The sequence below is a fragment of the Aquarana catesbeiana genome, linkage group LG01 (genome assembly GCF_042186555.1).
Source record: "Aquarana catesbeiana isolate 2022-GZ linkage group LG01, ASM4218655v1, whole genome shotgun sequence".
Classification (NCBI taxonomy): Eukaryota; Metazoa; Chordata; class Amphibia; order Anura; family Ranidae; genus Aquarana; species Aquarana catesbeiana.
In genome coordinates this window covers 544,649,937-544,674,482 of record NC_133324.1, presented here as the reverse complement: position 1 = coordinate 544,674,482, position 24,546 = coordinate 544,649,937, and the positions used below count along the sequence as shown (strand labels likewise).

Genomic DNA, 24,546 nt, shown 5'->3' with positions numbered 1-24,546 from the left:
CATCTCTGGAGAGACTTAAAAATGGCTGTCCACCAACGTTTACCATCCAACCTGACAGAACTGGAGAGGATCTCCAAGGAGGAATGGCAGAGGATCCCCAAATCCAGGTGTGAAAAACTTGTTGCATCTTTCCCAAAAAGACTCATGGCTGTATTAGATCAAAAGGGTGCTTCTACTAAATACTGAGCAAAGGGTCTGAATACTTGGGACCATGTGATATTTCAGTTTTTCTTTTTTAATAAATCTGCAAAAATGTCAACAATTTTGTGTTTTTCTGTCAATATGGGTTGCTGTGTGTACATTTATATTAATGAGGGGAAAAAAATGAACTTAAATGATTTTAGCAAATGGCTGCAATATAACAAAGAGTGAAAAATTTAAGGGGGTCTGAATTTTTCAGGGATTCATTGGGGGCCACAAAAGAGATATATATATATATCAAAATTACCAGTGGGGCCATTTGAAACCAGAACACGGGCCGCAATTGGCCCGCGGGCCGGACTTTGGACATGCCTGCTGTAGGGTTATGTTTGCCTCTCTTGATTATGCTTTGTATTAATTAAAGTGGCGTCACTGCCTTTTAAACTTATTCTACTGTCTACTACTCAACTTTCTGCTTATAAAGCTCAAGGGGATTATTCTGGTGCATTGCACATTTTTTTCTCTCTATATATAGGATGTTGGCAGTTCCCTACACCTTTTGGAAATGCATATTTCTAACTCCTTAAACACTTTAAGAGCTAGAGGACGTTTTGACCAGTTTGCCTAATAATAAGGCGACCAGTGGAAGTTTAGAACAATACGGGCACATACCAAATTCTATGTATGAAGGTCATGATTGACCTACGTTTTCACTGATTCATACTGCTCCATCACATTAATAAGTTGGAATTCACATCTGTAGCTAAGAACCTGACATTTAGGTTAGTGAACGTGATCATATAGTAGTACGTTCAGACCCAATAAATTCTTGGCAGCTAAGATTCACAGAGCCTTTATAAATATTTAGGTCCCCACAGAAAATTATAAAATTCCATCTCTGTTGGCCTTTGAATCTTCAGTAGTATTGAGTGTAATTAATTACATCTGGGGGTTACTCCCCATTTTATCGCTACCGCAAGTTTATCAATAACTACAAATGTCTCAAACAATATGCACATTCTAGTGTCCATCCCTGATCCCCCCCCCTCCCCAACCCCCCATATAACCCCCCCCCCCCCCCCCAAATAGAACCCACCTGCCCCCACACCCTCCAAACTGGTAACAACTGCTGAACAGCTGAACAATGGGAATTGTTGGCGCACTAATGCTGGGGGTGTTTTTTAGGGAGTATTGGGGGAAGGGAGGTGTGTATATGGGGGTTAAGGGGGGGGGGGGGGGTGGAATCAGGGTTGGACATTAGAATGTGTATATTGTTTTAGACATTTTGTATTTATCAATAAACCTGCGGTAGCCATAGGTTGGTGTCATATTCCACTTTTCTTTTTGGTGCAGTAGGTTTTTGTGGTGACACCCACCATAACTTTGTTTGCAAAATTGAGTGGTCAGGCACTGCTATTTTGTGGAGTCCCAAGACCACATTTTTCTTTAGAGTTGCAGTTGCTATATGCTCCGATGAGTGTGAGTTGGGGTAAATAATTCCTATCCTATCTGTTTCCCCTTCAAATTTTAACTCATCAGGGCTTCTCTTTATCCCTTTTATTTTTGCACTTGCTATTGAACCTCTTGCTGTCTTGATTACACAGAGCAGGTGGTTGGATTTATTAGTGGGGAATACAGAGGAAAACATATCTGTATGTGAGCCGCATGCTTTTTGCTTTTACCTTTTTATACACATTTCTTTCTCGAACATGTTGTGCCTATAATGATAGGGGACTTTGGATGTTTCTCTGGGCTTTTATGTAACTGGAACAAATCCACATATCTACCCAAAGATTCTGTAGGTGTTTCATTTTCCCATGTACAGGGGGTATCTGAAATACTTGGCTATTTGAATTTTTTGGTTCATCACCAAGTGCATCCTAATTTTTTAATTAATCTATTTAACATGGTATTGATGCCACATCTGCTGCATTTCCTCCACGATTGCCCAAGCTGCATCCCTCTGATCTACTTTAAAAAGTTCAGTAGCATGTCCCAAGACCTTCTTTTGAAGGAAAAAAATTCTAGTCTCAGTCTCACAACGTTTCAATGTCAAAAGTAAATGAGTTGGTCTCTCTGCATTGTGTCCATGGATCTATTTCTTTGCTGCTCAGCTGCAATATTTTACAGGTTGGGAGTCGAGCAATAAATTCTCTGTTTCTTACTGCATAACAGCCTAGTTCTGAAAAGATCCTAATCCTTTGTATTCACTTGACACTGGCCAATTCATTAAAGGGGAATTCCAGGTATGAGTGTTATTGAATAGTTGCATGTAAACGTCATACCTGTGAAACCACTGTATAAGTGGAGAATTCCTGTAGAAGTCCCCGTTACTATAGTGATTGCCACTGTCCCGTGCTAAGCAGCTGCACTGCTGTATAGTAACCATGGGAGGTCACCCGCTCTGCACGGGTGCCGTTTACAGAAGGATTTGCATTTTTCTTAACAAATGCACTCTGATTAGATGAGGTGAAGTATTTTCTTTATTGTAGTTTCTGCATGTTGGCTTGTTGCTGTAGTTAGGATGGTTATTACCATTTTCCTCACTGCTTGCTACTGCTTTTCATATGTGAAGGGGTATAGCCACTAGATGGGGTTGTGCATCTGATTGACTAATGCTCAGTCACCTCAAGGCACCTCAAGGCAGGGCTTATATGTAGAGGTGAGATGCTGTGGAGAAAAATGATTTTATGAAAAGTAAAATAAAGTACAATTTTACACAATTACCAGGTACAGAAAGTGTTCTCAGTTGGGAAAGACATGAGGGAATTTGGGAAACCTTGGTTTGCATATAAACCAGTGACTGAGAGTACCTTAAAGTGGGAGTCCGGCCAATCTTTTTTTTTTTTTTTTAGGTCATTGAGACACTTTGCTAATCCCAAAATAATACTCACAGTTTGGGTGTAATATTTCCGCCTCTGTCTGTTTTCGTACTGAAGAATAACTTTAAAAATGTGATGCTGGCTGTTTCCATCTTGCTTGTGGGCATGTGAAGCCCATAAGCATTGATTTCCTGGATGCGGTGAATGCTGTTCATTCACAGCTTGTTCACATGCATGATCATTGTTCCCGCACTGAATCTTGGGAAGCCTGACACTAAGCTCCCAGGAGACAGTGCGGCGCCGGGGAAAGGCAATAAACACGCCTACTCCCATGGGAGGAGAGACAGGAAGTGCCACAATAAAGTACAATATAAAGGTAATTACAACGATAAAAAAAAATTTTCGCGCAGCATTTGAACATCTATGCAATTAACTGAAGGGGGTAAGATTAAGTTAAAAATTTGAGTGGAACCCCGCTTTAATACAGTGCTGCTGTTTTGCTTTTTTACAGGTTCTATACTAAATCACATTCACCAAAGGAGACATTTCAATGAAAGGGAAGCCAGTTTTGTTGTGAGAGATATTGCTGAAGCTTTGAACTACTTGCATAACAAAGGTACTTTCTATACATTTTTAGGCTACATTGGCTTTTGCTTCAGTTTAATCTCCTATGTCAACAACTCAGTATAGTTTGTTTTGTACAACAAGCAATAAAAATATGACCTCTTTTTAGAATGGCATGTATGTTGCAAAAATATGTGAAGTCTGAGTTGACAGTGGCTTGCCAATTTGCAATTTTAAAGCAAGTATTAAAGGATAAGTTCACCTTTGGCAACATGTTACACATTCTACCTGTTTTTAGGTGTAAAACGTAAGGTGTTCTCAATGCTGCAGCCTCTGCACGATCCCTGCACTCCCTGTGACAGCAGTACAGGGAGAAGTTCCCTGTAATAGCTGTCACTTTTTGAAATCAGCGTGGCCGTGCAGGGGTCCGCCCACTGGGCCGCGTCATTCATTCACACGGCTCCTTTGCGGCTGTCAGCTTGCAGTTCTCAATGAACTACCATGGTGCTCTGAAGCACTGTGGTAGTTCATTGATTCTTCCTGTCAGATTGTATCTGCTTGCCTGTACAGGATGTGTGGACACACAGATACACTGACAGATCTGCAGGAGACCTACAGGCTCCAAAAAAATAAATGCACATTTTTTTTTTTTTTTCAAAAGAACAAGCTCTCTTGCAGATGTATCAGTTTACAGAGATAAGACAAACAATTCCATACTGATGAGGATGCTTACAATGATTAACTTTTAATTATTCATGTAAATTATTCCCAAAAAGCAAAACACTGTTTGCTGTAACTGCTTCTAAAGTGTGAGCTGGAGTTGGGGTTTAATTTGTTAGTGTATTTAAAGTGGTTGTAACCCTAAAAAAAAAGAAAAAGGAAGATCCTGTTCCCTTATAGCAGGTTAAACAGCACAGTGTTCGTGCTGTCTAACCTGTCCCTCTGTAAGCAGTAAAAAACCTGGTTGATCCTGCCTGTTCCTGTGTCCCCCTTGGTGTGCTGACCACGGCAGTCATGGCTGCTGATCCCTGATTCCCGTGGTCAGTTTATGTGGCTCCATCATTTGCTGATCTCCTCTCTCCTCCTTCCTCCCTGTCAGCGTGTGTGTGTGTGTGTGTGTGTGTGTGTGTGTGTGTGTGTGTGTGTGCGCGCGCGCACTCTGTCTCAACCCCACCCCACCCCCCCGCCGCCATTAGCAAAGTAAACTTTAAAACATTTCACTGTCAGCCCCTCTCTTTTATCCAGCCATAACACACTGTGTACATGCTTGTTGAAAACAATGATTCTAAATACCTTTTTTCAGATCTCTACTGGCCGGTCACATGACTCCCGGCTGCTCTCCTACTCTGATCTACGGCCTACAGCGGGAGGGGCTGAACGGCCACATGTCCTCCCCGGCTGACTCAAATCTCATTGTATGTAGTTAAAAACAAGTGTCCTTTTGTTGAAAATAACCTTGTGTTGACCTCTCTTGTGGTCAAGCACAGAAATAGCAGAAGCACTGGCACAGAGAGGGCTAAGAAGCACTGCAAACAGGTGTTTTCCGCCTTCCCCGACTCTTAATACATTAAGTCTTGTCACCAGCTTAATAATTTATAAAATCTCAAAAGTGTCAACTGACAGCAGTGATAATAATTGCACTTGTAAAACAACTACATCTACTGAAATTAAAGTAATTGTGTCTGCGCTAAAAATTACAAATATATCCCAATTGCTAAAAGGTGTGTATATAATATAGAACTGTGCTCCACAATTTCAATATATTAAAATCAAAAAAGTGCCAGTAATACATAGAATGAAAACAATCATTTTGTAAAAGTATCCGATAAAGTGCAACATGCAAAAAAAAAAAAAAAAAAGGGAAAACAATAATGCATATGATTATAAATATAAGATCAAAGTGCTAATTGTGTAACAATCAAGTGTCCACATTCAAAAAAGTTCAGTCCATTGATAACAAGACGTAAAGTGCAGATATAAAGTGTCCACAAAAAACAGTGTTCATCATGCTCCTCCTTAATGGTGTTCACAATACAGCATGTTTCAGTGCTCTCCTGTGACCCCCCACTTGTGCTTGCGCTCACCTTTAAGTGTGTGACACGGTAATTAAACGGTGTCTAAACACGCATTGGAGCCACTCCTGGGCTCATACAGGGTATGCTGGTGTAACCTCCAACTCTCTCAGATGACATCAAATAGTTTCACATAAAAAAAGAAAAAGCTCCATAGTGTGATACAGTTCAGGATTTATTAAAAGTATATTAAAACTTCCCTCCAGAAGGGTACTCACAATATGCAGGTGCGTGAGTGCACCAGTCTTTCCAGAGTGTGTTGTATGAAACAAGCGTTTGTATGGCGTGCGTGTTTTTTTCTGCATGTTGCACTTTATCGGATACTTTTACAAAATGATTGTATTCATTCTATGTATTACTGGCACTTTTTTGATTTTAATATATTGAAATTGTGGAGCACAGTTCTATATTATATACACACCTTTTAGCAATTGGGATATATTTGTAATTTTTAGCGCAGAAACAATTACTTATATAATTTTGGTATATGCACGAAATGAAACGTGGTCAGTGTTTGCAGCTTGTCTATAATTGATTCACCTTACCTCACAGAGGCATTAATCCATGTTTGGCTTGCAAGATCTTCACATAATTAACTACATCTACTGGACAGCTCCGGACCAATCCTGCTGAGTGCTGCTCCAGAGATTGCTAGCCATTGGCTGGGTTAGTAGCTCCCAGTGCTTCCTGGTAGACACGGGTGCATAGGCGGGCAGAGATGATGTCACTTTCGGGTGCACAGTTGGCGGGTGTGACGCATGTTCGGAGCATGCAGGCCACTTAGAACAAGAGGGAAGGTTTTACTCCCACAGTGGAAGATTCCAAGCCCCCCTCCTCGGGTGCCTCTCCCTCCTCAAAACTCAGAACACTTCAACTTCAAAATCTAAGCTCAGGCCTTCCTTTCGGGCCACTAAACCCACCAAGTCTTCCCCCCAAGCCCTTTTCCCTTTGGGGGTGCCCTCACTCCTAAGACTGGTGGGGTGATCTGTTGGTTTGCCTCTCTCTTGGTCCTAGACATCACAAACCTGTGGGTTCAATTGCTGGTTCAAAACGTTACCTGTTCATAGTTTTCTACTCTCATATCAACCAAGAACTGCCCATGGTTTGCAGATAGCCCTGAGTCATCCCTTGTTCCAGTAAGTAGTGCCAGTTACCCTCATATGACAGGTTTAAACAATTTTATTCAATCCTGTTTACAGTACCAGAGCCCAATAGGGATATTTTTCCTATTCTGATAACCTAAAAATTTTCAGGGAATCCGCAAGGTCGATAATTGCCTCCCTGAGAGGGAATACCTGGCATCTATAGACCTATCCGAATGTTCTCATTTATTGACCTCATCAGCACTTTCTGCACTTTGCAGTGGCATACAAGCCTTTTCCAGGTTGTCTCACTGCCCTTCACCTTGTCCTCTGCTCCCATATTATTTGGAAAGGTCTTAGCACCTCTTGCCTTTCTAAGAACTCCGGGCATCCAGGTCAAAAGCTATTTGCTTGAACTTTCCCCTGAATGAATCGTCTCCCTTACTGCTGTCTGCAAATGTCCACAAGACAATTCAGATGTTCCAGGTCTTTGATTGGGTGATCAATTTCCAAGAATCTGCTCTCCAGCCTTCACCTGGAATACTTGGGTACTGGACACTCTTTGTCTCAGAATCCTTGCTTAAGATGAGATCAAAGAGGTAATCCACAATGAGATTCTCAATGAGAGTTCCAGGCCTCATGGTAGCCTCCTTTTTGTATGTCCGCTTGGAACAAACAGTCTCCTTCTGCCAAACTACCCATGATCCTGTCCAACCAAGCAAGGAATTCCCTAAGTCAGCAGCTACACATACTGTAGCTGCTGACTTTTAATATTAGGACACTTATTTTCCTGGAATCCAGTGATGTCAGCAACGCAACCGACGTTTCCATGTCCCTACAGCACACCTACCCCGAAAGGTGCTAAATGTGCCACCGGGGGGGGGGGGGGGGAGAGACATAAGCGGAAGTTCCACTTTTGGGAACAATAGGGAAGTCTTTTCTTCCTTATCTCTGGAAAGTAATAACAGATGCCAGTCTTTTAGGCTGGGGAGGAGTGTTCCAGTCTCTCATGGTCCAGGGGACATTATGACTCCCATCAACATTCTGGAGTTCAAAGTAATATGAATGGCTTTACAAAACTTGGGCTCCCCTTCTGCAAGGACAACCAATCACAGGGGGCCATTCGGTGTCATGGCTACTGCATACATCAATCAAGAAGGCACCAGGAATCATACAGCCTTGAAGTAAACAAGCCAGATAATCTCTTGACAGAAAGTAACTGTCCAGCAATCTCTGTGATCCACATCCCAAGACTGGACAGCTGGAAAGCAGACTACCTCAGCCGCCACTGCCTTAACCAAGGGGAATGGACCCTGCACCTAGACATCTTTAATCAAATGTGTCAGAATTTAGGGATTCCAGATGTAGGCATCCTAGCCTCCGGGTTTAGCAACAAACGAGATCCATTTGTGGCCAGGTCCAAGGATCCTAGTGTTGGCTTTGGATGCCTTGATAATTCTCTGGTCTCAGTTCAGACTAACCCATGCCTTGCCCTCAGTGCAAATTCTACCTCATCTACTCAGAAAGACAGGACAAGAGAGGACATTCGAATGCCTATTGCACCAAACTGACCCAGAAAAACCTAGTTCAAAGGCATTACATACTCTGGCTTCTAGCAGATGACCTCAGTCTCTGGCTTGAATGACATGGCTCTTGAAACACAGGTCTTAAATAATAGAGGGGTCTCTGAGTCTGTTATTCCTACTTTGCCGAAAGCAAGAAAAGCCACTTCCAGAAAGATTACTGTAGTACCTTTTTGCCTGGTATGAACACAGGCAGTTCAATCCCAGGGTTTACTCTGTGCCTTCCATTCTAGCCTTCCTACAATCAGGTCTTGACCAAAACATGGCCTTTGGCCTTGTCCTTTCTTTTTTAAAGACTCCTGGCTTTGCTCTCACTAGTAAAAAACTTTATTCAAGCTGTATCTCACATTAAAGAATAAGTTCACCTTTGAAAAAAAAAGAAATAAATGCACATTTTTTTTTGCAGGTAAAAAGTTTTTTTTTTTTAGTAGCAGATCATTGGTGCCATGCCATACACTGTCAGTGTAAGCTACCACAGCACTCAACATCGCCATGGTAGTTCACTGAGGAATACAAGCCGACAGCTGCAAAGGATGTCAGGACTTGTAGTTCAAGCATTCACAGAACTTTGTGAATGAATGACATGGTCGTGTAGGTAGATCCCCGCATGGCCACACTCTTTTGAAAAAGTGACAACAGGTACGGGGAACTTCTTTATTGCAGCACCCTGGGCTTCCTCTGGATCTCAACTTGGTTCTCTCTGCCCTGCAGAAACCACCCTTTGAACCTATCGGGGATATATCCTTAGATCAAGGGTAGGCAACCTTTGAGAGGCGGAGATCTACCTGAACAACACGAAACAGATCAAGGATCACCGGGGTTCGGCGCCCTTATTTCTTTTAAAAAATTAAATAGCAAGGCCTAACTCAATAGTAAGAAAAACATAGAAAAATATAATAAAACCTGTCACTGTAAAAAATATAAACTGACACTACCTTAAGACCCCTTTCACACTGAGGCGCTTTACAGGCGCTATAGCGAGGGCTTTCACACTGGAGCGGTGCGCTGGCAGGACGCTCAAAAAAGTCCTGCAAGCAGCATCTTTGAGGAGCTGTAGGAGCAGTGTTTACACCGCTCCTAAAGTGTCCCTGCCCATTGAAATCAATGGGCAGCGCTGGCAAAGCGGGCGCTTTTAACCCTTTTTCAGCCATTAGCGGGGGGTAAAAACGACCTGCTAGCGGCCGAAAAGTGTGGCAAAAACTACGGTAAAGCGCTGCTAAAAATAGCCGATGCCCGGCGCTGCTCAATGTGAAAGTGCCCAAGAGTGGTCAATCGGTCAATAGAGCAGTGGACAGTGTAAGTAGGACGATGTCAGAAGTTTTGATTTTTTACAATTTTTTTTTTTTTTTTATACAATTTTTTAGGAGCTCATTTGGGGCTCTTTGGTGGAATATCAGGGGTCTAAAAAGACCCTTGATGTCTCACTTTTGAGACCGAGAAAGGGACTGAGGACAGAGTCCCTTTCTCTGCAGCCTCAGCTGCACTGGACAGTGAATGAATAAGAAGAGCTCTGTACTCAGCGGCTTCCTGTTTATTCAGACTGAAGCATAGTAAAGGCAATTTACTATGCTTCAGTTATGAATGAACAAAGTGAGTGATCGGCAGTGATTGTGGTGGTTCTACTCACATGTGCTTTTGGCTTTTATGTTCACCTATGGGCGTTGCCTGCTCTACTGTGAATTTTTATCTCTTTCCCTTCTATCATTTCTTGGCCTCCTCCCATTCTGCTTCTCTATCTGTATCTATATCTATATATCTATATAATGTGCAGTTCACATTGCCTGAGCAGCTTCCTAGTTTCTCTGCGCTCCTGTTTTTCTGCATATTAGTTGTATTCTGTGTCGGACTTCCCATGTACCAACCCGGCTCCATCTACTGTGTTTTTCTGCCTCCTGCGTGCCCTGACCTTGGCTCGTTTCCCAGATCCTCTTCTGTCTCCTGTCATCTGTACTTTGCACGTGTGAACAGTCTCTGCATCTTCAGCTGGGCTTACTTGGTGGCTGCGACCTAGCTCCAGGATGCTGCACAAAAGAAAAACGCACTTGTAATAGTGCTACAGGATCAATACAAGTGTCAGCAGCAATAGATCTGGGACGCCTTGCATTCCACAGATTGGAAACTCCAAAACCGGAAGTGACATAAAGGCGTACCAAGCTCCACCGTCACGTGTTTCGTCATACGGACGTCATCTGAAGGGGCCGCTTCAGATGCGGTCTGTATGACGAAACGTGTTAGTGGAGCTTAGTATGCCATCGCACCAAGCACAAGTCACTTTGGAAATCACTATATATCTCTTGAACTGTGATTGTTTGCACATACATATATTTTTATTCTGATTTATGGACTAATTTGATGCACAATTTTTTTGCACTAGAAGCACACATAGCACTTTACCACAGGTTGACATATGTGTAATTCAGCATTTATGGGATTTTTAGTTTGCATATGTTATTTAATATTGTGATTTAAAGAGACAGTGCATGTCACTAGATGGTATACCTTTTCAATTTCCCAAGATAACCACTGATTTTGTTATATTTTTATTTTTCACTTCGGGCAGTGCCAATTTACCCCCCTTACCTATATACTATTTAGGCCCGAGACAGCAGCTGGAGCTGCTGCGCTTGTCCCTGTCATGGGAACGATCAGGTTTAGGTAAGAAAAAGGGTGGTCTGGAGCCGTGGATCGTGAGGATTTACAACCCCTTTTTAAAGTGGATGTAAACCCGATTCATGAAATTTGACCTGGGCACATACATCTGTGGTGTTTTCTTATCCCTCTCCTAAGCCCTAAGTCCCATGTTTTTATGCGGCTCCGTTCTTCTGTTATCAGCATGATAACTTCTGACAGGTTCCTCTAGATGGAAGATAAAAGCAGCTGAAAATTTGTCGAGGGAGGTTGCTAAATAGATTAGCAGAGAACTTGTCTTGTCACAGCACAGCTCTGAAAGTATCGTCTTTCTTCTGCCAATGTGGAGGGAGGGTGTGTGCTTTTCCTCCAGTCAGCTGTCTCCCAGTGTAAGCCAAGACTACACTGCTACTGCTGAATGAGGAAGTGACAATTCTAACCCAATAAGTAACCCACCCAGTAAGAATTCCAAAGAATATAGCAAGCTGAAGACAGCAAATGTACATGGAAAACTTAAGTAGGGAGATTTGTTTCATCTCTGTGTATCTTCTGAGGCCGTTCATTTCACTGGGTATATGTGAGGATTTACATCCACTTTAAGCAGGCCTTCCAGTTCAATGCAAGATCTGCTCTCCCCGACCTGTGAAAATTGCTTCAAGATAGTAGCTGAAAGTGTTGTATTTGTAAGAGAAAATTGTATTGAAGAGTGTGATATCACTGTCTTTCTGGTTCCGGCGGAGTGATGAGTATATCAAATCTCACCAGAAAGACATTCAGTCCGGTTGCAAGGGTGTCCTTTTTTTTTTTTTTTTCGGGATCCTCATTGTTCCCATTATCTCATTATAAAGAACATGGCGTCCCCCTGTTTAGGTGCCACTGGAGAAAGACGGGTAAGGTAAGTATATGATGTAACATTTTTCAGCAGTTATGCAGCAGTTTTTATAGGGGCATGTGGGACCCTGATCTAAAAAGCAGTGCTGGCATTTTACAGCAAAGACCACATTAATAAGATTATACTAACAGCAGTGTATATTTCTCCAGGTATTGCACATCGGGATCTGAAACCTGAAAATATCCTCTGTGAAAGTCCTCATCAGGTAAATCTTTTGAAAATGGCGATTATATAATTATAGTCGCAATACTGTTATGCGGCCTTGTGTATATACAGTTTTATGAAAACTGCTATTAACCACACAGGAAAAAGCAATATGTGTGTGTGTTAGGTTCGCATAGATACAGGTATTGGTGCCAATACATAGCATTTGCACAAGTACTAGTGTGTTTCGGACAAGAATTGCACCGCATTCCTGCTCAAATCGCATGCGATTCTTTGCAGGGCTATTTGAGCCTATTAATTTTGTATGGGCTCAAATCGCACCCCAAAGGTATTAGTACTCGGTATCGGCGAGTACTTGACCAAAAGTATCGGTACTCCTACTCGTAGGTAAAAAGATGGTATCAGTGCAGCCCTAATATACTTTATGAATTGTAATGTTTATCTGCTTGTTTTTGCTAGTGGTTTACTCCATTAAGGATTCTGCATTGTGCCTTGGGAGTCATCTTGGCTGGGCCCCCACTTCTAACAAAAGTAGCCACAGTACTAAACTGTCTCCATTCATAGACAATTTGTCTAACTGTTGACAGATGGATGCCTAAGCACTTTGAGATTGCTTTGTATCCCTTTCCAGCTTTATGAAGTCAAACTACTCTTCAGAGAGCTCCTTTTTGCGAGGCATGGTTTACATCAGCTGATGCTTCTTATGGACAGCAATCTTAAAATGTTTGAGTGTCTTTTATCAATAAAAATAGCTCTAAACAATAATTTTCATTATTTGGACTCCAGGTGTGCAAATGACTGACTCCAGTTAGCTTTCATTGTTAATATATGGGTTCACTTACTATTTCCTCCCAACACTGTGATTGTTTAATGGGTGTGTTCAGTAGAAGACATTAGAAATTCGAATTGTTTGTGTATGTTCGGCTTAAGCACATTGTTTGTCTATTGTTGTGCTGCAGAAAACCAGTTAATGCCGGGGAGGGCGGTTCACATACCAGTTTTTGCCACTGTAGTTATACTAGCCAAAGGATTTTGTGCTGTAAAGCCAGTCTCTAACATGGTTATTTCCTGGTTCAGCAATGGAGCTTCCCATCTCCCTCCAGCCCGCTCACCAGACAGTGAATGTCCTGGTCTGACTGTGTCACAGGCAGAATCCCGGAAAATATGCTTTGCCCCGGACTGGGCCGGGGGTCTGACCCCCCCCCCCCCCCAAATAATAAAGCTGCACTGCTCCGCCATCACCCGGTGCAGCGTGTTGTGGCATGGAGCTGCCTTGGAAAGATGCCAGCTGCGTTAGTAATTGGGGTGAGGAAGAACAAGATTTATTATGGCTGAACTGTAGTAGAATCTCGTTCGGTCTGCAAAGAACAAAGTGCATTATGGCTGAGAACCCAGCTCGCTCTCTCTCCCCTTCTCTCTCCCTCCATCCCTCTTTCCTTCCCTCTCCCTCCCTCCCTCCCATCCATCCATCCCTCCCTCTTTCTCTCTGCCTCCATCCCTCTTCTATCTCAGACTCTATTTAACCACACATTCTTTAATAGGCAACGCCAATATTTTAGCATTATTTAAACCATGGGTGCTCAACCTGTGGCCCTCTAGCTGTTGCAGAACTACAAGTCTTATGAGACATTACATCCGTTGAAGGATGAAAATGGACATCAGTGCATTCCTATGGAAAAACGAATGACAACGGATGATCATCTATTTTCATCCACTTCCGTCAATATCCATTTTTTTTGAACGGATGAAAGCCCTATTTTTCATCGGTCAAATAAACGGATCAGACGAAAAATGTATGTAAACTGACAAATGGTCAGTTTTTGATCCGTTTTTGCATTGGTAGTAATAGGATGTAAAAAAAACTGATGGACTGAACTGATGAAAAACAGATGAACTGAACTGATGAAATGAACGGTCTGTGTGATAGGACCCTAAGGGAGAGAAACTGAGGGAGAAGAGAAACTCTGGAACACTAGTCAGTACCAAAGTAAACAACTTGCCACACTAAATGTATTAAAAAGTGAATCGATTATATAAAAGTCAAAAGTACAAAATCATACAATCCATTAGGTGTATATAATAGAAAGGAATGTGATGAAAGTCCCAGTTGAATGCTTTCCAAATCACTGCTGTGTTAATAGTAGAAGAAATGCATTTGATCAAATCTTGCAATCACCCCATGGACCATCACCATCCATGAGATAATGGGCTCTTACCAGAACAAATGGCCCTCCCTGCAGTGTCACATCCGCATAAATGACAATCATCTCACAAAGGGATCCAAACCACACTGCTCATTAGGATTCTCTAGTGTGTCCCACTCTCCAGTATGCAGCAGCATCAATGGCAGCCATATAGTTCACGAGGTTCAGCCTCCTATGACAAGTCAGTAAGGGAGAGGGAAGATCTCAGCCCTGAGTCCATGTACACAGCCCCACTATTTTAGGTTTGCACATAATCACATTCAGTGCGGCAAGTTAGTTATTATTGTTATTATGTCATTTGTCTGATCATTTCCTAGCAGCAGTTAAAACTCTATACTTGCCAGAGCGTTTTCTGGCTTTATGGCTTTAAGTACCAGAATAAAGGTGTATTTGCTTTATAAGAATAAATCACCTCTAACATTGGGTGCCGTACATGTGTGGATGTTGCTGCGTTATGTAAAACTATATTAGTTTGCTTTTTAAACTTTATAATTAGGTGCCTTACTTTTAAATGGTGCCTTGACCAAAAAAAGTTTAAGAAACACTGTGCTAAATAATGGTGAGCTAAGCAGATCACAAGTTGGATATGTTGATGTGATGCCAAATATTTTTACATACCTCATCTTTAGATGTACTGGAGTTGATTTTATATGCATATATTCTTATTGAGGGGCTTTTGACATGGTAGTTTTTCAGCAGACCAAGTCTTTTAAATGTGTTTAAAAATTGTTATTTGTAGTAAAACGTATGCTTGGCTATTAAGTTAAATTTTGGATTTAGTTTTTGCTATTTATTTCTTTTGAAGTTTTTATTAACAATTTCTTTTTTTTAATGTGTTAATTATTATTTTTAATTCCTGTGATGGTTCATTGAGCCTATTTTTAACAGGACTATTGGGGATTTATGGAACATGCCATGATATGGAAATCATGAGTGGGTAGACAAGGGTATGAGTCTTTTGGCAGCTAAAAATGTCCATGTACTTTATGTATATTTCAGCTGTTTGCCTGGTGTTCTACTTAACAGGGTTAGAAACCCCTGTCTGATTTTTTTTCACCATCTGTGTCTCATTGCAGAGATTTCCCTTCACTTCCTGTCCCATAGCCAAACAGGAAGTGAGAGGAAATCCCTGAAAATTAAGGGAATTCCTTGGGGACCCCCAGATCACCAGAACTAGTGTCCTCATTGGAAGATTTTCCCTCTATTACGGTTTTTTGGGGACAACCCAAAATTTATCATTTTACTTTCACTTTTAATGATAATGGTAAACAGAATATATAGAGAGGGTGAATCTTGGTATTGGGGGCACCGAAAGCAAAAAAAAACTGACAGACGTTCCCTCTCCACTCTCTTTATACTCTAACTACATTCAGCATAGTGATACATTGTAAAACTGCTAGAACTAAAAGTCAACATCTGAATACAGTGCATGCAAAAACTCAATTCAGACAAATTGTTGCACACCATTTGTATGTATAAATTTATCTGCTGTTTGCTAGGTATCACCAGTGAAGATCTGCGATTTTGACCTTGGTAGTGGAATCAAACTTAACAGTGACTGCTCACCTATATCCACCCCAGAACTTTTAACTCCGGTGAGGAAAAAATATTGACTTTATCTAATTCAAAGGTTACTTGTAACTCATAGCATTCTCTTTTTCTTTGTAGAGTAATATTCATATATTGGATGTTTCCCTTGGGGTTTATTTCTTTATTTTGCATTCTGTTACATTATCAATGATTCATTTTGTTCAAAATGTTTGTTTTAAGAATGCTCCTTTTGATTTTTTTTTTTTTATTTTTTTTAATGGTTAGTGGGGTCAAATTGATATTAATTTTTGACTGCAGTGATGAGAAAATTTTAAGGAGCATGATAGAAAAAGTTTCTTGAAAGAACAAATTTTGTAACCGTGTATGTGGTTTCCATTCTGATAGGATTGACATCAACAGCCTTATCCACCCCGTGAATACTCTTACATTCACCTATCAGCCTGCACAACATTGGGGGAGAGGAAACCCAACCTGAGAGAGGTTCTGGCGGTACAACAGTACACCTCTCTACTAAGTTCCTTTTTATAATGCAAATGCAAGGGGCAGATAACTTTCCTTAGACTGTGATAAAAGGGAGACGTTCTGATGTATTGAAAACATGAATTCCCTTTTAACCCTTTTGCTGCTATGGATGTAAGACTTATGTCAGAGCACCTCCCAGCTGGACAGGTCAGTAAGTCCACAGCATTCACCATCTGCTATAAGATCATAGTCACTTCAGCAACTATGAACTTTTACCAGAATTGTTCCCCAGACTTTTAAAAGAATAGCTGTGACCAGCAACTGACAAACTTGATTGCAGCCATTCATTCAAAAATGGTGGCTATTGCTAGGGAATCCTCTGAAAAATGTAACACATTATGGTTGCCTAGGTTGGTGCTTCAATATTCTGACCATTATCTGCAATTAGACACAGGGTGAAATCTCCACTAAAGCACGGGCTGCCGTCGTTCCATTTAAAGAAGGTTGGATCACTGACTGACTGTCCCCCCTATCAATTGTCATTTGCCTTATGCCCCATCTGGATAGAATGAGTCCTTCAGTGGCTCCATTGGACTGCTATAACCTTACAAACCCTCGCCAAGACTTTTACTGATTTTTCCTTTTCTTTATGTCTCATTTTACTTTGCTCTACTGGTTTGTGGCCTATATTATTTGCAAGAGTATCTGCTAACAGATTATATATTGTAATACACCTTCTTGCCCAAGTTACATTTGAAACCAGTTATTCTTGATTCTATGTGGACCTACCCACAACTGTTATCAATGTTTTGCACTATTTTACATCTGTACTCTTTGAAGTATGTAAACTGCTTTCTCTTTAATAAAAATGTTTTATTGTAAAAAAAAAAAGTGACTTCCACCACCACTGCTGCCCTCTCTCTTCCTCCCCACTGTGCTGCTATACTCTTTGTTCCCTGTAATCCCCACCCCCTATGTCCTCCGATCTCCCTGCAAATCCCCTGGCTGTGCCAGCTTCTCACACTCTAAGAACCCACCCCACCCCCACCCCTGCCACCTTTCAGGCCACACAGGGAGGAAGTTGATCTGTTTAAGATGGCAATTTGTTTGTTTTTACTTCAGAAGAGAAAACTTCTTTTTTGAAAAAGTCAAACTGTTTCAGAGCAGTTATTCCATATTACAAAGTTTATAATGAAAAGGTATGATGCTTACTGGATGATGAGACACTATAGCCATATCCATACTCACCAAGAGTTACAGATGTCAAATACATACAAGTTTTGATACATAGTTAAATTCGACAATATTCAGCTATACATGACCACCATTACTTTTGCCCGCGATCATTCGGCTAAAATCAAGATCTATTGGACACAGGCCAGGTTTATCAAGCCATGGTGGCCAGAGTTTTTCAACATTTTTAGGACACCCCCCATGCTGGTAAATAATAGGAGTGTGTCCCCCATACTGTGTATCCACTCCGTAACTGTAGAGTGGTACACTAGATTTACAGCAATGTAGAATAAGTTTGTGGGCTTTAAACAATGCTCTAGAAATGGCTTATTTTATTGAATCCTGCACTATTAGGGTGTCTAAGATACCCAGTTTACATTGCTTTGGATCTACCAAGATATTAGATGAAACACCTTATTTAAGCTATCTATCACCCCTGTCCAGTAAATATGGCGTTTGGGATAAGTGTATTAGATCCCCACAATCTCAGTGGCATCTACCACACAGTGGGTCATCTATTATCCCTTTTTAAATAGTTTGAAAGGAGTTTAGTTGGTCCGTAAAAGAATATAATTGAGAAAGTCGTTGTGTACCATTAAGAGAGCATTGTCGGATGACCCGCAGGACCACTTGCCAACTGGTCATGTTCCAAGAGGCTTACATTTTTCTCCTAGTATTTTACCGCATTAGAAGGGTAATCTTTGAAGCAAACTATCAATAGCATGGTGTAGCAAAGGGATATAACATCTTTAGAGATGTCAGTACTATGCATGAAATTAAAAATGGCGGTGGGAGACCGCAAACAGTCACGTGCTGCACCCTGGGCCTGTACCACATGCTGAAGCTGCAGGTATAGAAAATGCATATGTCATGGGAGAGATAATTTTGCGCATAGTTCTGGGAAGGAGAGGAGTGAACCTTGAGTAATTACATGGTGCAGGTGTGTGACTTCGTAGGCTATCCATTTAGTGCCCTATTGCTGTTTGTTCTGTGTATATGTTATTGTGCCATATGAGTGTGTACGAGGTGAAGCCCAAAAGCTATTGCAGCTACTTCACTTTATTCCGTGACTTTTGTAAAAGCGTATATTGTAAAAATCTTATTAGAATTGCTAAATAGCAGGGACTTCAACCTTCAGGAGGTGTCCCAGGCCTTCGTGTAATATAGTAGATTTTTTTTTTTTTTTGAATTTTCAAGATTTTATTAACCAACGTCCAGCTCTACAACTTTTACCCACAACACAGTGGATAAGGAAAAAGACAGGAATACAGCATTTCACCATATCACATTAAAATAATTAAACGGGACTATATGCCACATGTTAGAACTTTTTTTTAATTTTATTTTGTTTGTTTTTTTTTTTACTATTTCGCAAGTATCAAAAAGATACAACATCATAAAATATTGTGTGTTATTTTACAATACATGAAAGCCTTATAAGTTCACCTTTCTTTTCCCTCCCATCCCGCCCACCTCATCTCATCTAACCAAGGCCTCCACATTCTCTCGAACTTCCTATAGTTACCTTGCCTAATATATACCACTCTCTCACTCTAAAGTATTGAGTTGATAGTCTCTACTCAATTCTTCACAGTCGGGGGGTTCTGCGCCTGCCATTTCTGTGCGATCAATTTTCTCGCCTGGTATAGGCATCTCAGCACTACTTCAATGGTGTTGATCGAGGCACTACCTACCTCCATATTCCCTAGTAGGCATATTTTGGCCGCCAGTTCTAGTGTGGTCTTGAAGGTTTTATTTATCCTATCTATTATCTCCACCCAGTATCTAAATAGCTTTGGGCACTTCCATACCATGTGGATAAAATCTCCTGTTGCCCTACACCTGGGGCACTCATCATTTTGTCTCCACCCGAGCTTAAACATTTTTTGGGGGGTATAGTAGACTCTATGTATTAAAAACAAATGAGATACTTTCTGTGAAGGAGAAATTGAGACTAGTGCTTCCCGTTTCAAAATCCTGTCCCATTCCTCCGTAGTCATTGCTCCCAGGTCTCTTTCCCTATCCCGCTCTGCTCTTAGAAGGTCCTGCTCTATTTACTATTCTATCTTCCAAACTAGTATATAACTCTGAAATTAGTCCTTTGGATGTATCTGAGTTGATTATTTTTAAAAGGATAGGGATCTGGGTCCATTCCATTTTCTGTGACCTAAACTGCACATGTATAGCGTGCCCAATTTGGAGATATTTATAAAATAAATTATCTGATATGTTAAATTCCCGTTTTAAAGCTAGAAATGTTTTTATAAAATTACCCTCATATAGTTGGCATAGTCGATTGATGCCCTGTCTCTCCCATTCCCTAGGCCTCTCTATGCCTCTTAATTCCACCAGGTTTTTGTTTTTCCATAGAGCGGTATATTATGTTACCCCCTCATACCCTAACAGTGCCTTAGTTGACTGCCATACTTTACTGGCTAGTTTTATTGTCTGGCATCTGCAAGTAAATGAGTCTGCCTCTAATACCTCCACTAATATACTATGTGGGGCCCCTATAATCATCATTCTGCCTCTGGGGTTCCCCCCTCCTAGAATTCCACAGCCCGCTAAGTGTTGCAGCTGGGCTGCCAGAAAATATGACCTCGGATGTGGAACTGCCATACCCCCCTGTTTAACCGGTAACTGCATAGTTTGCAAACTAATCCTGGATTACCCTTCTTCCAAATGAATTCCCTAAAGAGGGATTCTATTTTTTTAAACCACTTCTGGCCTATCCAAATCAGGGAGTTTTGAAACAGGTATAATATCTGCGGTAGCCATATCATCTTTATTAAATTGCAACGTCCTGCTACAGATAAAGGGAGACGGCTACAGGTAAAGGGAGACGGCTCCAGATATCTCCCTTTTGCTTTCGTTTAAGTAGTAGTGGGGCTAGGTTGTTGTTAACATACTGGTTTACTTCTCTCGTGATCCAAACCCCCAGGTATTTCAGTTTTGTGGCTACTTTAAGGTGGGGAGTTCCCATCGGTATCTGGCTACCAAGTGGGTCAACCGACAGCAAAGCCGATTTCTCCCAATTACTAACCAGTCCAGAAAACCGCCAGAACTCTCTAACTATTTGTATCACTATATTTAACGATTTCTCAATGTCTCCCCTAAAAAAAAAACAAGACGTCGTCCGCAAACAGTGCTATCCTATCCTCTTCTGTCTGCCTCCGGAACCCCTGTATGTCTGGCATTGATCTAGTCATAATTGCTAGTGGTTCCATCGCGAGGGCGATCAACAAGAGGGACAGGGGACAACCCTGTCTCATCCCTCTCTCCAATTGGAACAGTTCTGAGTATTCATTATTGATTTTTATTTTTGCTCTTGGTTCCCTGTAGAGTATTTTCACCCAGCTAATAAAGGAGGGGCCAAATCAAATTCTCTAGAGCACCCTCCATAAGTAGTCCCATTCCAACCTATCGAAGGCCTTAGCAGCATCCAAGGCCAATATGGCCCTGGAACCCGTGTTATCAGTTGGAATCTGCATATTTAAGAAGACTCTTCTAATATTGATGCTAGTTCACCTGTTAGGTATAAAACTTGACTGATCGGGGTGTATAAGCTTCTGGATATATTGATTTAAACGGGTTGCTAGCACTTTTGCCAAGATTTTTACATCCGTGCATAATAATGAGATGGGGTCGATAAGAAGCAACATCTAATTGGTCTTTCCCCTCCTTCTGTATTATGATAATAGTGGCTTCCGACATTGAAGTGGGGAGTTTCCCATTGGTTAATGCCCATTCCAGTGTCTTCAACAATTCTGGAAGTAATACCTCTCCATATCGTTTGTATATTTCTATCGGGAGCCCATCCGTGCCTGGGGACTTTTGGTTGGACATCCTGGCTACTGCTCGCTGTAATTCATCTAGAGTCACAGGTGCCTCTATATCTATTTTGTCCCTCTCTGTCAGGGTCGGAATTGTTATTCCCTGAAAAAAACCTTCCATTTTTTCCCCATTATCTTCCCTCTTAGACTTATACAGGGACTTATAATATTCGCTAAATGTATGCATTATCTCTGTCGCAGCAGTGGAAATCTCCCCACTTGATGTCCTAACCGCCGAGACATTGGAGGGAGGGGTGTTTAATCTGATCAGCAGGGAGAGCATACGCCCCACTCTCTCCCCTTCTCCAAACTGGCACTGACTCTAGAATATTCACCTATTCTCTGACTTCCTTATGATGGGAGACTTGTTGCTTGTCTAGCCATACCTTTTGCCTGTCTGGGGTTGGATCCTCGACATATCGCCTCTCTGCCTGTGTCACCTCTCTCCTACTGTCTCTTTCCCACTTTCTAGATTTCCCCTTCGTTCTTGCCACTTTTTGGATCACAAGACCTCTGAGATAGGCCTAGAGTCCCAAATTACTCCGGCTAACGCCATCCCTGCATTGATTTGCACAAATTCTTTTAGTCCGGTCATCACTTCTCCAGGATTACCAATCAGTTCCAACCAACAAGGGCTGATTTTCCATTCTTTAGGCTGGGTCTTGCCCCCTGCGTGGAAAGGTCCGAGACTCCTCTTGGGCCATACTCTATATTTCTTACCAACAATGCTGCTTCTCTATTGCCTAGGGCCATATCTATTCTAGAGAGAGCGAGGTAAGAGCTTTAAAAGCAGGAGTATTGCCGCTCCTGTGGATAGTGTATTTGCCATAGGTCGCTCAACCCTATTTCCTCCAGAAATCGAGATAGCCATCCCTCTCCTGCTGTATTGTGTCTGTTTCCCGGTTTGAAGTCTCCTACCGCTATTATTGGAGTTCCCACTTTGTCCAATGTGAACTCCAGCAATTTGTGCAGAACCTCCACCTTAAATGGGGGGGGGATATAAATATTTGCCAACACGTATTTTGTTCTCAATCGAACAGAGCAGGAATATGTATCGGCCCTGTTCATCAATAGAGCTCTCTCTGCAGGAGAACGCTACTCCCCTCCCAATCATTATGCTGACCCCCCTCGAATAGGAGGAGTGAACAGAATGAGATTGGGATTGGAACCTCTGGTTGCGGAGTTGTGACATAATAGCACCGGTCAAATGCATCTCCTGGAGGCAGAGCAAGCCAGGCCCCCTCCCTCCCGTCCAGTGCAGACAGGACTGTGGCTCTCTTAGTTGGATCCCCTAGGCCTCAGACATTCCAAGAACTTATACTGAATGTCTTGTCTTGCATGATAGAATAACAAAATATATCAAAAAATGAAAATGGAGAAAAAAAAAAATATATCATCCAACTACCAGTCCTGTTCTCTCCCCTCCATCCTTCAAATCTTCTCCAATCTGTGTGTTCCTCTCTCTTCCCATCTCTCACTCTTCTCCCTATTTGTGTCTTCCGTTGTGATAATATTTGTGGTGTGTACTTTTTACCCCCCGCCCTACCCTTATCCCCCCCCCCGCTGACCACCCCCCTCACTCCCCTACTTCCCAACCCTTGTCCATCTGGGCTTGCCCTAAGGGCTTCACCTGTGACCTTCCCATACCTCTCCCACCCTTCTCTCCTCACATTCCAAACCAATAGCATTAATAAATTTAATAATTTTAGTGCACCATATAGCCTGTGCGGGAACCCCGTGCGCTCCCTTACTCTCCCTCCTGCATACCTCTGTATCATTCAGCCAAAGTGTAGTTCCACTCCTCCACTTCATCTATGTTAAACCATCAATGTTATAGCAATAGTGATATTATAGTGATTGTGGCAATTTTGGTGATAATATAGTGATATTATAACAAACGGGTCTGAGAAGAAAAAGTAAAAAAAAAAAGGGGGGGGGGGGGAGGGGGAAGGGAGACAACAGTCTCGAGAAAGATAGAAAAAAAACAACTCTCGACCAGCTTACCCCCTCTTCCCCACCCCCCTCATCTATATCATCTATACATAGTCGTCAAAACAGTTCCATTTACTTTATATTCCACAGTTCTACAGGTCCTGCCTGTTTTCCTTCAACCACTGTGCCGCTTCTGCCGGCAAATTAAAGAAAAAAGTTCCACCGAGTGCTGTCACCCGTAAGCAGACTGGATATAACAAAGCATATACTATCTTGTATTTCACCAACGAGCATTTAATTGGTATAAATTCGACTCTACGCTTCTGGAGATCTGGTGAAAAGTCAGGGTACAGTGAAACCCTAACCCCGTTATACTTAATGTCCCCCATCTCTCTGGCCTTCTGTAACAAGGTCACCTTATCGTTGTAATTCAAAAGTTTTAGGATTAACAGCCTGGGATAGTTATCCGCCTGTCGGGCTTTGAGGGGGACTCGATGAGCTCTTTCTATCCCAAAAAGAGGTGTAAAGGTAGTAGGCCCAAATATCTCCCTAAACCACCCCTCTAGGAATGTTATGGGGTTAGGGCCCTCGCTCCGCTCTGGCAAGCCTATCACTCGCAGATTATTTCTACGGCTTCTATTTTTCATTTCATCGAGTTTAGCCGTCTGCATATCCATTTGTTCCTTCAAGGGTTGATAGTAGAATTCTAGTTGTGGAATTGGATTTTGGTGTGTGAGAGTGTCACAGGTTTGAGGCAGATCACTAGCCACATGTTGTAGCTGAGTGGCTAAGTAGTACAACCATGGATTAGGTAAAGCCACCCCTCCATCATCCTTGGGATGTTGCAGTTGCTCTAACCTAAGTGTGCCACAATACAGTTCAGAAAATGAAATTGACAATCCTGATCTGGTGTATTTTGTAGAAAATATTAAAGTTGGGGGCATAAGGATCATTTTGATTACATTCGTTTTACCTATAAGGGACAACCAAAAGCAGCAGAAGCAGGTGGGTAAGGGAGTTATGTTTAAGTGGCAGAAGTCAGTGAGAGACAGAGTAATTTAGTTCCCTAAATATTTAAAGGTTGTAGGCGAAATGGGATAAGATTGGGCTACTGGCTGCTTTGCTTCATCTAATAACATTAGGGCTGATTTGGACCAGTTTATAGTTAGTCCCAAGTAAATCCAAAATTGAGAAATGGTTAACATGGCTTCCTGTAAGGCAGAGGAGATATCTCCTTGCAATCTGTAAGGTGTCACCAGGGTAAAGCATGATTATTTCCTGTAATTCTCCAAACCTGTAATTTTTGGGTTGGACCTGTGGCCGGTGGCTCAATAGGAAGGGCAAATAAGAGCAGGGACAAGGGGCACCCCATCTTACCCCTT

General features: G+C 41.8%; 1 protein-coding gene across 1 annotated transcript in view; it reads left to right on the top strand.

The window, feature by feature from the left end:
* LOC141105330 (MAP kinase-interacting serine/threonine-protein kinase 2-like) overlaps window positions 1–24,546 on the top strand; it is a 221,628-nt gene that overhangs the window by 156,383 nt on the left and 40,699 nt on the right. Inside the window, 3 exon segments of the mRNA XM_073595198.1 lie at window positions 3,475–3,579; window positions 11,934–11,989; window positions 15,653–15,748. Of these exon segments, the coding sequence (XP_073451299.1) occupies window positions 3,475–3,579; window positions 11,934–11,989; window positions 15,653–15,748 (257 nt within the window).